The sequence below is a fragment of the Dunckerocampus dactyliophorus genome, chromosome 7 (assembly GCF_027744805.1).
Source record: "Dunckerocampus dactyliophorus isolate RoL2022-P2 chromosome 7, RoL_Ddac_1.1, whole genome shotgun sequence".
Classification (NCBI taxonomy): domain Eukaryota; kingdom Metazoa; phylum Chordata; class Actinopteri; order Syngnathiformes; family Syngnathidae; genus Dunckerocampus; species Dunckerocampus dactyliophorus.
The window spans coordinates 12,589,210-12,605,339 of NC_072825.1; the positions used below are offsets into that span (position 1 = coordinate 12,589,210).

General features: G+C 40.1%; 1 protein-coding gene across 16 annotated transcripts in view; it reads right to left on the minus strand.

Annotated features, from left to right (window-relative positions):
- The window catches only part of snap91a (synaptosome associated protein 91a), a 41,713-nt gene that overhangs the window by 17,971 nt on the left and 7,612 nt on the right, over positions 1 to 16,130 (minus strand). For all 16 annotated transcript variants that reach the window (XR_008572002.1, XR_008572001.1, XM_054781392.1 and 13 more), the window contains 8 exons: positions 7,558 to 7,700; positions 4,270 to 4,345; positions 3,421 to 3,523; positions 2,074 to 2,167; positions 1,794 to 1,905; positions 1,288 to 1,394; positions 1,155 to 1,196; positions 217 to 278 (listed from right to left, as the gene is read on the minus strand). Coding sequence is in view for 14 of the 16 variants with exons in the window: in XM_054781384.1 (XP_054637359.1) it covers positions 217 to 278; positions 1,155 to 1,196; positions 1,288 to 1,394; positions 1,794 to 1,905; positions 2,074 to 2,167; positions 3,421 to 3,523; positions 4,270 to 4,345; positions 7,558 to 7,700 (739 nt within the window). In the remaining 2 variants the exon portion in view is untranslated. The remainder of the gene's footprint in view (positions 1 to 216; positions 279 to 1,154; positions 1,197 to 1,287; positions 1,395 to 1,793; positions 1,906 to 2,073; positions 2,168 to 3,420; positions 3,524 to 4,269; positions 4,346 to 7,557; positions 7,701 to 16,130) is intronic.

Sequence of the window (16,130 nt, forward strand, 5' to 3'; positions counted from 1 at the left end):
CAGTCGACACACAATAAATCAAAGTGGCCAAACAGAAAAAGCTTCATGAAAGTATCCAACAAAAAGCGACTTTTGATATTGATTTAACGTTGTAATTTTGCATCATTTGCCCAACAAACTACACTTCAACTATGTGCAAAACAACGTCACTTCAATTGATCAGTATTGTGTCACTGCAGACAAAAAACCCAGCAGATTTATTTTTAAACAACTTACGGCTTCCTTCCCTCCAGCGTGTTGAGGTGGGTCTCCAAGGACTCCAAAAGACTTTCTGGGGCCTGTGAGGTAAAACGGAGGTTACTACAAAAATACCAAGTACTGTTAAACCTTAGTTTTCAGATGTAGCAGTTTTTGCATGGTTCGGTTTTTGTCAAAAATGTTAAGCTAACTTTTAGCTTAACATTTTCGACAAAAACCGTCTCAGTTTTCGTACACCGTCATACAATTTTGTATTTAACAAACTAGTCCATTTATCCTCTCCTGTATCGTTTTGCGGAATCGAGTGCTCAAACAAAACACCCTTCGCGTTGGTGACTTACTGTCCGTGCATTTTGTGAAGAAAGTTGCGAGTGCCAGCAATCTGATAAAGAAGGCGAGAAACATTATTGAATTCAAGAAAGAATTCAAGAAGGGTCGCAAAGTACAGTACAAAGATGGCATCCACGTAACAGATCTTGCCCGGATGTCCGGGAAGTCCGCATCAACAATAAGTTCCATCCATTCGTCAGTTATAATTATTTAAAATTTTTTCTGCATGTAAAACTATAACTATTCTCAACAAAAAAGTATTTTGGTTAATATTTTGTGTGTCTCAATGTGATTAAATGGATTGACATTATTTCCTACAGTGCAATACACTGCAACAATAGATTACATCAGGTAGGTCAAGTTCTGTCAACAGACAATTGTTAGTTAACTGGCAGCTAGGATAAATTGGCTCTCACTGTGAAGTTATAAATCTTACTGATCAGACGGTACTGAAATCAACACAAAGTAAACAAACAGAAAATCCACTCATTAACACTTCCAACTAATATATGCACAGTAAAGTCAGCTAGGATTCATATAACGTCATATAGCCATGCAAATACTGTCATGTCTGTAAGTAGGGTAAAACAAATATAATATAGTAAGTCAAACTGTAACCAATGTACCTGAGTGAGATCTGGTATGTCATTTTTGTCTATTCCGACTTGCTGGAGAAGAACACAAAGACATGTGAGCGTTTGACATTATTATTACGTAATGACTCTCGGTGTGATGTCCTGCACATATCCACCAGCTTACCTCTGCAATTTTGAAGAAGTCAGAAACCCGAGTCATCCGTGTCAGAAATCTCTTGTAGATCTCCAGACCGTCTTTACACTGGCTTCTCTTCATCTGGAAAAATTTCTCTACAAAAAACCACAATGGCAATATGGGAATACCGTATAAGCAGTAGACTTCCAATATATTGTTTTATAACACACTGATAGTTGCTATTCTCTGTAATGATGACTTTGGTATCTTCGGCTCTTAGACTAGAATAAACCAAGAAATAAATTGATGAAACTGTGTTGTTAAAAGGACAGTGACCATCAGGAGGAACAAATTGGACAGGCAAGGCGAGGCAAGTTTATTTATAGACCACAATTCGTACACAAAGGTCAGTCAAAGTGCTTGTGGACATATAAAAGTCAGGAATATTAAATGTATTAAGGGTTAAAAATCGGTGGTGCTGTGGTGATTGAATCACATTTAGTAGTATTAAAACATATTTTCTATTTAAATAATGCTGAGATGAAATACCATACCTAGTAGATTGATGATGCCATCATTGTAGCAGGCGTATAACTTTATCAAGTCTTTGAAGAGTAGGAGAAAGCAGGCATTTATAACTCCATTGTTTAATTCTGGTGGGTGCACCTTTGGAGAGAATTAAAATAAAGAAAATAATTATACATGTAAGAGATGTGCTTGGCGAATAAGAGAATTATTTTAAAAAATACATTAATACTGTAAATGCAGATATCCTTTGGCCAGTTTTGTGTGCTCACAAAGTAAAATGATTCCCTAGTAGAAATTTGGACTCACATCAAAATCCAACAGTGCATCAATCTGGCCCTGCAGAATAGGCATTCCTTTTAGCAGCTTCTCTACGGTCATGGTCCTCATTGCTCCTTCAGCTCTGTTTTGGAAGGGAGGAACACGGGTTTTAACGTTACAACAGTTTGGGAACATTTTAAACACTGATCAGATCGGTCAACTTGAGATTGTGTTACATTTTATGATTGCATAGTTTGCTAATTATTGGCTGGGCGATCAGTGCTATTTTATGGGGTCCATTCAAATCTGGCATGATAATCCCTCATTAGGGATGCTCCGATCAGGGTTTTAGGCTGCCGATTTCAATACCGATCACATAGATTAACTGTACATGTTTTGATTTATTTATGATGAGTGCTATAGGCCAGGGTTGTCGTATGAGGGGGGAAAGTTAGGACAATTCCAAGGTCGCCTGACTGCCAGGGGCCCAAGAAATAGGTAATTATTAAAAAATGAACAAGGTGGGGTGATTTTTTTTCTCCCATTTACACCAAAAACACATTTGCCTTACTTTTTCAAGAGAACATATATTACCTGTGAAACTTACAGAGGATGGACAAACACTCTTTAAGGAGACTTTTGATGTGAGGAGAGTACAATGTCTGATGGCGCTCTTGCAGGACTTCCAGTAGCACGCAGCGGGGCTCCAAGTAAGAGAGCAGTCGACAAACCCGGTGTCCTCCACCGCTGAGAGAGACTGGTCATCTCGTCCGATGAATTCAATTATTTTTCAGGTTATTTGCTTTAGACTTTAGACCGGCTATATTAGCTGCTCTAATCGTGAGCCTCGAAAACCCACATGCTCCGTCAAGTGTTTGTCCTTCAAAGACTGTATTGAATTAACGTTTTTTTAACGTGCTCCCCGGCCAGATATTTTTCATGGTATGTTTTGCAGAGTGGAAGATTTATATCACTCTCTCAAACGGCAAGTAAGTTCCACACAGCAAACATGTTTGTTTTGGGAACAATCGCTACAGGCTGTAGGCTGCAATAGATCGAGCCAGAGGTGATCGGCTTTTCTGATCGCCGTTGAAAGGCATATATCGGCATATGCCGATCACATACTTTTTTACGCAAAGCGTCCGATACAAATTGGTGATTGATCGATCGGAGCATCCTTATCCCTCGTACATTGTATATACATGTCTGCTCTCAGCTATCAATTTGACCCCATCTCATGAACACAAATATCATGGCATCTAAGACTGAGTATCTGTAAAGGCGAAAAACATATGTTTAAACACAGCATATAATATAATCTAAGGAATAAAAATCCCAAACATTGCTAACTTCTAAATTGGTCATGCAGCAATGTAATGGAAAAAAAAACTGTACCCTTTCTTTACTCTGACAAAATCAAAAGACATCTGTCTGTAAGTGAAGGACTTCTCGTTGAGATAGCGGCCGTAGCGTCTGATAAAAGTTGACATGTCATAGCCTAAGGGAGACACAAAAATCAAATAATGCATACACACTTTCCAATGTCAACCCAAGTTACAGACGTTTTTCAAAGCTTAATTACAGAAACCAAAGTGCAAAAATTGATTGTAAATTGCAGTTTTAGCTGACTTCCTGCATTAAACAAGAGGTCGATCACTACATTTAATGCAATATCTTTTGTCAGTGGGTGATGAATACAGGTGATCCTCGAGCTATGAACGAATTACGTTTCTACGACACGTAAGTCAAATTTTAGTGTAAGTCAAAACGCAGATCTAGATTAACACTTAAGTCACTCACACTGTATACAGAACACAGGAAGGATATAAAATACAGTGATAAAAACACTAAATACAAGAATGAACTGAAACAGTGATTAAAAAAAAGAGCAAACAAAAAACCACCATGCTTTTAGTTAATAATGTTATAGGAGCATGCTGAAAGATACTATAGCAACCTGGCAACTGCGCGTCGTGTTAAAGAGTTTTGTAATTTTCAACGTGACAGGCCTGACGAGTCCTGAATGTGTGTGTGCGGGTGCGGGAAGAGGACGGCTGCGTGCAGAGACATTGGAGTTTGCTGATGTTCTTATGGCGTGGTTCAGCCATCAGTAGCCAGTTTTTTTTGTAATTGAGATCAACCACTTCCTCACCTTTCTTACAATGTCCCGGTGGACCAGGAATTGGCAACCTGTAGCTCTGGAGTCGCATGCAGTTTATGAGAGGGCGAATAAGAAAAACTTACCATGGGAGCCTGTTTTGTCCAGGAAGTTGGCCAGGTTGAACAATGTGTTCCTTGATGAAAGGAACTGCAGGAATTTCTAAAAGAGAAAACAAACACACATGTTTTACTGTGAAATATTAGAAGAACTCAATGCATGACAGGTTGACACATACAGTAAGACATATCGTACAGAATTTGGATAAAGAATATATACCGTATTTTCCCGACTATAAGTCACACTTTTTTTTTCATGGTTTGGCAGGTCCGGTTACTTATACTCCGGAGCGACTTATATACGGTATGTTATGTTGACAGCCACGAGAGGGTGCTCTAGGCTCGTGTGCCAGTATCTGCGACTCCTATCACTCACTGAAAATTTACAATGTAAACAAGACGGAACACAAATGCCCCCCAAAAGAAAATCATATTCTGCACATTACAAGATGCAAGTAAACTAGTTATGTTATGTTCTTTAGGTTATAGTTTTCTGAATAACTGTTCATATGCTACATTGACATACCACCGATTCACGTTACGTATAACCTGTTGTTCTCCATTTTATTGTAATTACTATACCTTGCCTTTCAAGATGAAATGTCTGTTCTTGGTTTCTGATTTTATAAAATAAATTCCCCCCCCAAAAAACTTATAGTCCAGTGAGACTTATACAGTATATGTTTTTTATTCTTCTTCATTGTGCATTTTTGGCTGGTGGGACTCATACTCCACAGCGACTTAAAGTCCGGAAAATACGGTAATACATTGAAATGTCTGTTCTATGTCTGTCGTTGCACAGATAAGAGGATTAAATTACCAGTTTAACTAATTGGGTTGGTACTGCTATGTTTATATTATGCCATGTCTATATTATGATATGTCTATATTATGCTATCGATTGTTTGTTTATATGTGCCCTGCGATTGGCTGGCGACCAGTCCAGGGTGTACCCCGCCTCTTGCCCAAAGTCAGCTGGGATAGGCTCTAGCATACCCCCGTAAGTGGCATAGAAAATGGATGGATGGCTGTATAATGCTATGTCTATATTTGCTTGCAATTTTCATAACACCACATCCTTAAGAACACAATACTGAGGTTTGTCATGTCATGTACGGTATATTTGACATTTTCTTGACACCAGCGACATTTCTTTTGCTTTCCCTTATGTGTCTTCAGGATTTCAGTCAAAACATGAAATTGACTGGGTTATAAAGCACCATCTATCTCTTCTTCCCTTGTTGCCAATTCATAGCTTTTGTCTACTGTCAGCTGAGCGCACATAAATGGGTCATGGTGTCAGAGAGCAGAAGACTCAAGAGACCTCTATAGTCGAACTGTTGCTGAATGTGAAGGCTTTTGGCCAGGGTCACTGACGGACTGACTGAATGAATAGTGGCATGACAAATCTACAGTCATGTGAAAAAAGTTGGCGCACCCTTAACAGGGTTCCTACGCAAGTATGGAAAGTATGAAATCTGAGTTTTATAAATTTCCAGGTCTGGAAAAATATGTAAAATGGAAACTCGAGTATGGAAAAATATTAACGTTTCCAAAGCGGTTACAACTGTTCGATTTTCTAAAAGATTAAACTACGATTAACTAAAAAAAAAAAAAAGAAATGGATCAATCTGTTTTTTTTCAAGGCGCTTACTGGGGCAGCTAAGATGTTTGAGTGAAAGCATACAGTGGGTGACGCATCTCGGAAAACATATGGGAAGGCTGACAAACTGAATGGCCAGCTCTGCGCTGTTATTCTCCTCCAACCCTTTGTTTGAGTTACGTAACCTAGCTATCATCTCCTGGATATTATATGGTAACATAACGGCATACATATACAGAAGAATGAAAACAAACCATTCATTACATCATTTATTTACATGATACTAGGGCGGCAAATAACTACAATTTCTTAGTCAATTAATCTGAAGCTTGTTTCGATTAATCGAGTAATCGGTTTAGACCTAGATGGACCAAATCAATATGAACCAAAAACAAACTTATGGCCCGCAAATTCAATCCTTTTACAAAAAATATTTACAAAAGATGCAAATTCCTACTGAGGAAAACATTAAGACACCCCATTCTCAAATAGATGGTGTTTCCCACTTCACCTGAAATAACTTCAACAATATCTTTGATGACAAGTACTTTGGTTTCTCTGTTTAATTTGATATACTGTAGATTTGACAAGTGTGTCGCATTTTCTCCTGCTTCTTTAAGTCGTGTGCTGTCTTGCCTATGTCAGAATTGCGCTCATTCATTCATCTAGATGTCTGAGCCTTTCAGTCTTTTTCCGTGCTTCAGTGTATTTCTTGTTGGCAGATTTCATGATGTTAACAGGCGCTGTGTTGTTATTTCTTTCGGTAGAGTGGAATGGATGTACCGATGTTAACATCCACTTCCACCTGCTTTGATTGCAGAAAGATGGCCACCCGTTACTCTGTTGAAGATGCATCTATTTCATTTTGTTCTCCTCCTCTGTTCTTGACCACCCTGACATAATATGCTGGCCAAATGAATTTGCTGCTAGCCAAAGTAGCCCCGCCTCCACGTACAGGGACAAAGAGGGGACGAGGCGACAGGAGGATTAACTTTCGCCGCTCATTCCACTGTGGCACCAGCGCGCACAGACAGCTGCAGAGTGAACTCTTGTTATCCAGCCTGAAAGAGAGACGAGGAATACAAACACGAATGCACGCGCGTCAATTTATCGAGGGCGCCGAAAATGATCGACGTTGGGTTTTTTTAGCGTTCCATTAATCCATTTATCGATCATCGTGATAAACCTAGCAAGAATGATTGGAGACGGGTTCGAAACATAATCAAAGTATTCAAACAGCATTCTTACAAAGTAGTAATTCTCTCCCGAATGTGGCACAAACTTTGAAAATGTTTCATTCCTGTTGGTTCTGCTTGATTCGTGCTGATTAAGTAAAGTAGCTCTAATAGTGATGAAAGCTGGAGACCCCTGCTCTCAGCTCGCCTTTGTTGATCCGAGAGCTCGTTGTAATTTTGAACTTATACCACCTTCATCTCTAAATATGATTAAAATAAAGGTAGTGTAAAAAAACATAGACGTTCATTGGGTGTTCTAATTTTTCGTCGTAATCATGACATTCATAAATTCAGATGCAACTACATGCAGTTTCCCTCACGAGTGAACATCTCGTCAAAAAGTCATATGGTGCATCATGCCTTAATGTCATGTATGTCATTTCATCTTACATTTGACCAAAAAGCGATCATTTTCACATTGCGTGAATGATACTAATTAGCCTGTGTGTGTGTGTGTGTGTGTGTGTGTATGCTCACCTCGTTGCCATGCACCATGAGGTGGTGTGTAGTAATAAGGGCCTTGAAAACCACCACCCAGCTGGCATTGCCCGCCCTCTCTATCAGTGTATCGGCCATCTGGGGAACGTTCACACTGGAGTCCTGGGAGGCCTGGATCAGGTCTGGGAATTAGACAGGGAGAGGTGGGGCAGGATTTCAGATGATGGAGAGTACCAGTGGAGTTTGCTTAATCTACTGGATCACATTCATTCCAATCATTACATCAGGACTGAAGTCATAATAGAGAAGGTGATATACAAGATGCAGTGAAACGAAAAATAGGAGGGTGCCTGACTAGAGTTAACAACTGTGTAAAAGGGGCTATTCTCTCTTGTACGCACCATTTCACATATGCTTGACGACTTTTACTTAAGTGGTTCAATAACTCTGTCATATATCATTTCACCATGTCAGTCCCACAATCACATACAGACACGCATACAGTAGAGATATTGTGCAGTTATCGTCTCAAGTCGAAGTGCTGTTTTATTGGCAGAATCTTTGGTGATGGATGAGTGCTATACATATCATCATCAATTTCTGGTATTTATTCTTCATTCAATACCCGCAGAGGAAAAATGGGATATTCCACTACAGAATGCAAACAAAATTAGAAACAGCATAGCTACAGTAAATTACAGTTAAATCGACACTTAAATGGAGGCTTTTCACTGAATAATAATAGGGCAGGGGCGTTTATTTCTTTAAGCACAGCTGTGGTACCAAGCAGCCAGTGGCATTTACTTCAAACTGCAGAAATGACCCATGCGATGTACACAGACAAAAAAGCATTGTGCCGTTGAGCAAGGCACCAGACTCCCTTAATTGGTCCTCAGGTGCTGTGTGTGCTTCATGTGTTCACTGTGATGAATGCAAGGTGGAATGTGTAAATCACAGAGCACATATAGAGACAAACCATTCACATGCCAGCTGCAAGGAAGCCAAGTGAAGCAAGTGGCAGTGAAATGTGGCTTTACACAGTTGTGACGGTAGGATGAGTATTTTGACATAACATGAAAAGTGGCTTTTCAAGGTCGCTTTTTCGTCATGCTACAAGTCAAGCCATGTTGCTTTCGGCATGGAGCGTGGATAACTGCTCTTATGGTCTTCTATAGCGAAGTAGCAAATAGACATACATACGGCACACAGAATAAGCCCTCCAGGCATGATGAGTCAGCAGCCTGTATCATCCCACACTTTTCCTCTGTGTGTCTCACTCTTTACTTCCCACTGAGGCTGGCACTACTGACTGTGGTACTAATTATACCCGTACCATTAATATCGCCCAAAAGCTACTGTACTTTAACAGGTAACACAACCCACTGACATCCATCCATCCATCTTCTACCATTTATGCAAGGTCGGGTCACGGGGGTAGCAGCCTAAGAAGAGAAGCCTAGACTTCCCTCTCCCTGGCTACTCCATCCAGCTCCTCCCAGCAGCTCGTGAGGCGTTCCCAGGCCAGGGAAACATAGTCTTTCCAAAGTGTCCTGGGTCTTGCCCGAGGACTGTTAATTTAATGTCAAAGTTGCTGAGAGCACTTAAAGTGAATGTTGACCTTCCTTTTGTTACCTGACCTATTTAGTCCAATAGTACTATGTGACTAGTACGAAAGTACAACATTTTGTAGTATTTAACATAGACCTACATTTAATTTTATGCCTGTTTTAGAGTAATATGAGTACGTGGGAAATGAATAGTTCAATAATGCATTTTTTAGTTCCAAATAACAATATTTTTGTTATAGAAATCTGTCCTGTATAAACAGTATAAATTCAGAGTCCAGGGTTATGTTAGCACAGGTGTCGCTAGCTTGCAGCACTATTAAAGCTACTTTGACAAAAAGAAAGAAGAGGTAAGCTATTCGTGTTTTATGTGACTGCCAACATTTAAATTCTAGCCACTACTTCCTTTACAAAGCACATCTCCAATCAGTGTGCTTCTTTGTCATGAAATACAGGGGTCATGTTTGAATAGAACACTTAAAATACTAAGAGGTGAACCAAATACTCTTTGATGAACTACTCAACATCAGCTGGCAAGCTACTGTTAGCTTACGAGCTACCTGTTGGAGACCCCTGTGATAGCGTCACTATCTTAAAGCTGTACACACTACGTGTTTCAGGTGCACAACTTCGACACACAACCAGTGTTTTGAAGACAAGCTGTAAGTATTAGAATGATACCAAGAAAGCAAGATTGTTAAGTGACACTTTAAAAAGTAAGTTGTGATGATGATCGATGAACGTAATAGCCACTTGGAGCTCAAAAACGAGCTAGCTCAATTCCACCAGCCAGGCATGTAAACAAAAATGCCAGAAAGTGGAATGAGATTGAAACGTGAGCAATCACACACTCTGGCATAGATAGCCTTAGCATGCGACAAGCTATCGTCAACTGACTACACCTTTTACGGGCTATTGTTCATTCTCCTGATAATAAGAAACAAAGTGAAAGTCAAGACAAGACGTGTCAGGTATCTGGTCAGACACACACAAGAGCCAGCAAGACACAGGCGATTCCGGTGCATGCTTATATATCCATTCTTACAATATATTACTTAAAATTTTAAACTTAAAAAACTTTTCAAGTTAAAAAAAAAACAAACTCATTTGTAAGGTGTGGCGGCTTTTATTTTGTAGTGGCGGGCCGCCACGATCAATTACATGTAGCGGTAACCCTGCTCTTTTTGTGGAATACATGAGGCCGGATGGTGGTCGAGTGGTTAGCATGTTGGCCAACACAGTCACAGTGCTGGGTTCGATTCTCCCCTGGGCATTTCTGTGTGGAGTTTGCATGTTCTCCGGGTGCTCCGGTTTCCTCCCACATCCAAAAACATGCAGGTTAGGACTCTAAATTGTCCATAGATATGAATGTGAGCGTGAATGGTTGTTTGTCTATATGTGCCCTGCGATTGGCTGGCGACCAGTCCAGCGTCTCGCCCAAAGTCAGCTGAGATAGGCTCCAGGACGACCCTGAAGAGTAGAAGCGGTATAGAAAATGGATGCATGATGTGGCCCAGCCTCACGTAAGAGGAGTTTGAGACCCCTGATGTAGACTGAATTCTGACACATAAAAACAACCGGAGATGATAGGTATTTTTTTTATGGAAGAGAACCATTAATGCTTTCAATTGAATTAAAAAGTGAGTCTGCAGAGAAACAGTACAGAAGTTGTGAAAGGTAGTCTGATCTGATTGAGATTCTAAACAAGCACTCAGCAGAAACTCGTGACTCCGCTTTCTCTCTCTCCACCGCTTCCTCTTAATTATTCATGACAGCGCGTAACAAAGACGAGAGACAATAAGGCATTAAAAGCACACTGTCACACCGACTCTGAGACACAGAGTCACTCTGTACTTAATCAGGCAATATTCAAAAACACATATTTAAGGTAACAATTTCACATGAAATGAAGAATGGTGTAATATCACACTAATGTCAAACTTAACAGAGTTCCAGCAACTTCTCATTGCATGATTAATGGCGAGTGTTTTGACAGTACCAGCTGTCCTGATCATCCGCAATGCAACCCCGAATGACAGCGAGCTGGGTGTCTCAAGTACAGCGGTAAACACAGCAATCAATTAAGGGAACATGAAGGATTTTCCATAAACTGATTGTCTGTACGGTTTACCTTTCAGGGGACGATACCACTTATGGTGAGAGGTGTGGTACATCATGGCCAAGTCACCAGTCAATCACCGGGCTGACTCATCTCACAAAAGTGAGTACAGTATACCCCTCAGATTTCAGCAGCTGTTTCTCAAGGGGCAATACGACTGACATTAATCTCGTAAGTCTTCAAGTAAGGAGAACACATCATAGTACTGAGTATTCTTAGTATGAACTTCGTGTCCCTCAACTTTCTTGAATAATCTTCGAAAATGTTCTTCTTGTAATTTTACAACTTTATTCCCATAATATTCTAGCTTTTTCCCCAACCTAATTTGCCATTTTTTGTTTTGTTTGTTTTCTCATAATATTCCGACTTTTACAACAACAAAATATATATTTTTTTTCTATAATATTTCAGCTCTGCGCTACTAAAATTACATTATTTTTGCTCTTAACATTAAGAATTTATTCTTGTAAAATCTTTTTTTCTGATAATATTTTTACTGTATTCTCATAAAATTACAGCTGTTTTTTTCTGCTGTTGTTTCCCCCCCCCCACTATTTCAAATCTTCTTTGTAAATTTTCTTCTTGGAATTATGACTTTATTGCCATATTTTGACTTTGTTCTTGTAACATTATAACTTTGTCTGCAACCTAATTTTGAAAAAATTACAACTTTTTGTTGTCTTGTTTGTTTTTCATAATATTACGGCTTTAAGAAAACATTTTTATTTAATATTTCAGCTTTATGTACTGGTTATTTTTCATCATAATATTATAACTTTTTGTTGTGAGATTACAAATGTTTTCTCTTAATATTTTTACTTTATTCTTGTAAAATTACTGCAGATTTTGCCATTTTTGCAGGACACAGCTGAGTTAGGGGTTGTATTCATCCACACTCCTCATTATTGTTGCTAAACAGCACATTATGTCCTAGCAGACACAACAAGACATGCATATTTGCAAACCTCCACCACATTTTAGAAACACTGTCCTCATATTTTGCCACTGGTTTACGTCGTGCACCAGCATGCCAAGGAGGTCTCCATGGTAACAAGCACTCGTATTTGCACTGGCATCACAGATGCAGTTCACTTCTTCCTGAATTATCGTCACAGGTGCAAACTCCCACCACAGCAAACTGATACAGATAATATGAGCAAAGCACTCATGACTCATACAGGCTCAAACACTGATGGAGACACCAACACTGAATACGGACAAATGTAGACTACAATGTTTGCATAGCTGCGAGTGAATCAGAATACAATGTTGCATGTGGCAAAGATTTGGATCTGTGATGCGGATCTGTGAAAGTACAGCGGGCGATACAAGTCACGCTGTGTGAGTGATGCTTTGTGAGTTCCAAATGAATGGACCATGAAAGCGCAGTTTATTTATAGCTCCCCCTGACCCCCCCAAGCAACACATAGCAAGGAAAAAATACCCAGAATGCACTGTGCCCCAGTGTAGCAAAGCACCAATGTGGTGTGCCAACTAAACAACAGTGCAGACTGGAAGTAACATCTGAGGAAAAAGATGGAATTCCTCTCAATTCCAATGGAGGTGGGAACAAATATCAACAGTGTCTTCATACAGAATGCATCTTGTAAAAATAATGATTAATTGGTCATTAGTCAATCAAGACATTTGAAATGGCAGAATGTTTCCCAAACATCTGTCTTTTGCCAGATTGTAATTGATAAAGTGCATGTAACTGTATTTTTTACTAAAGCTTGACTCTGCCGTCATTGAGCAATAAAATGCCACAATAGGGGAAACAACGCTCTTGTGTTATATGTAATCTGTGTGCAGACATGAACATTTAAAGGGATAGTGTGGACTTTCTGACATGAAGTTGTGTGACATCCCCATCAGCAGTGTAGTCCATCAACAGTGACTTACCCCCCAATTGGTCCCGTGAGCCCAGTTCTGGTCAGATTTCGGTGATTAAAAACATAGTTCCAGTTAGTTGCTGGGGCTACTAATGTGAAGAGTTTGGCTTCTCTAAACAATATGCGTTACATTACATTTGCATGACAAAAATGCCTCCTCGAAAAAAATCAAACAAATCGCTCAGCTTTACCTTTTTGACGTCGTATTAATATGCGCTATCGACTGTCTGTTGTTGTGTGTGTAATGACGATGCCGCGGCCGCCAGCGTCGCAGCCATCTTGTTTACGCATGTGTTCCACAGCCGACAAAGATGCAAGGGTCACAGCATCTTCATCACATACACAACAATGGACAGCTGATAATACGACGTCAGAGAAAGTGAGGTCTGATTTTTTTCGAGGAGGCATTTTTGTCATGCAAATGTATTACTCCCCAAATAACTAACCGGAACGTTTCTCATCACCAAAATCCGACCACAACTGGGCTCACGGGACCAAGTGGGGTAAGTCACTGTTGATGATGGGGTTGTCACCCCACTGAGGGCAAGGCATTTTTACCACAACAATGTAGTATGAGTACTGTAGTTTAAATCAGACAAGTATGTTTAAAGGCCTTGTGAAAAAGGCTCAAGAAGACACAGTAAGAGGAAGGAGGAACAAGAGGACATAACAGCCGTGAGACTGTGCTCTCCGCTCATTATTCTGGAGACACACTGTTAGGAGTATAGACACCACCTTCGCCACAGAGACTTTACAAAGACACAGTTAGACGAGTGCACACACTGAGGCCACTGACCAACCGCTCCTTTCATTCCTTTAGACACTATAATAATCATGGAGTGGCAGAGTCCAAAAGAAAAAAAAGTACCAATAAATAGCTGGAAGCTGCAGATAGAGTGCAATTTCTCAAGAATTCAGCCACTAAATCAAGATATTCCACTACAAATATCAGCATCATGGGCTCACCAACAGGCTCAGCCACATTAATATGATCCATCCACCACGTACCATTTTTAGATGGATTGATATGAACAGTGTTCATTATACTAATTGATCACAACATGACCAAATGATGACATTGAAAGCTAAACTCAATGATGACAAATTACTCAAACTCAAACATACTTTTACATGAATGACTGACGGTGAACGCAGAGTATTAAAACACTAATTGGCAGTTTTACTGACAATATTCCCTCTGACAGCTTGGTCAGCAAGTGCTAAAAGTTGCTTTATTCCAGTTTTCTGTTGACATGCTTTAAGTAAACCAAATTCTTATTCATCTTTTGCGTGTCATTAGGGATGCACGATCCATGGTTTTCCACTTTCGTATTCTGATCACGGTACATGAATTTAGATATCTGTCGATACCAACACTACAGCTCTGTTTGCTTTAATATGCAACCACGCCAAAAGATTATCAGCAAAGGTAGCTAGAAGAATATCAGCAAACATAGCTGTCTCCACACATGCAGTGCCCCCTACGGAGCCGAATATCCAATGTCCAACGTGAAAATAACTTCACCACGGTACACCGAACATGTCTACACGGTGGGGTTGCAGAGTGGCAACCAGCTTTGAGGCGCTTTACTGCACCGACCATGTTGGAGCGTGGCTCAGAGTTACGAATGTGATACGACAACCGGATCGGCCCGATCTCATGGCGGAAGCTGATATTAACCAATATTCACAAAAACAGCAGATCGGCAGCCGATCCCGATCCTGAAGATCGGATCGGGACATCCCTAATATTCTATATACTGTAGATAAATATATAGCTTATTATTTACGCACATATTGACCACGATTAATTTGAAAACAATTTTAAATATCATAAAAATGTTTCACCGTGCTTTATTTTGATAAGCATGCACCGGAATCACTTGTCTGCCTTGCTGGCACTTGTGTGTGTCTGACCAGGTACGACACGTCTTGTGTTGACTTTCACTTTTCACTATTATCGAGAGAATGAACAATAGCTCGTAAAATGCGTAGTCAATTGACGACAGCTTGTCACATGCTAAGCCTATCTATGCAAGCGTGTGTGATCATGGCGGAATCTAGCTAGCTCAAAGCTACAAGTGGCTATTACGTTCATGGGATATATCAATCATCAATCATCATCACAACTTTTAAAGTGTTACTTAACAATCTTGCTCTCTTGTTATCATTATAAAACTTATGGCTTGTCTTCATAAGACTAGTTTTGGTCAAAGTTGTGCCGCTGCTCACAGGAGCCTCCAACAAGTAGCTCACCAGCTGATGTTGAGTAGTTCACCAAAGAATATTTGCTTCACTTGTTAGTATTATATTAGTGTTATATTTGTAAGTGTTCTATTCAAACATGACACCTGTATTTAATGACAAATGAACATACTGAGTGGAGATGTGCTTTGTAAATAGAGTACAGTTTAAATGTTGGCAGTGCTCTCAGCAACTTTGCCATTAAATTAACAATTTTGCAGTGTCCTTGGTTCATGTTCTGCTAGTTGTTGAAAAAAGTTAAATAAGATAAATAAGTCATTCAAAAAATTGCTATTTATCATTAAAAAAAATGCAGACACAGCAGCGGCACAACACAGAGGCGCTCCGCCCTCGTGCAGCCCACCACCACAGCTTCAAAAAATCCTAGGGGAAACCCTGTGTTGATTTTATATGAAGCTGTAATAAACTCCTCTCCACAGGCAAGTATGATATTGTAGTGAAGCAGAAGTTTTGGTGTTGCGTTGATGTACGGCTGTTTTGTGTGGCTGTGAGCACGTCTGGCGGAGCGCTTGTGTGTGTGTGTGTGTGTGTGTGTGTGTGTGTGTGTGTGTGTACAGCCCAAGTGATGAGGACGGCTGCAGTGCGTGTGTGGAGACAGCTACTGTTTGCTGACGTTCTCCTAGCTACGTTTGCTGACAACAACAAGCTGACACATTAAAAGCACAGACGTGGCTCATGGATCGGAAACCTCTGCAGGTGGTGCGTGAATTGTGATGCTGGTATCAGAACCCAATACCAATACTGTATCGGATCGGCCCCATCCCTGCATGT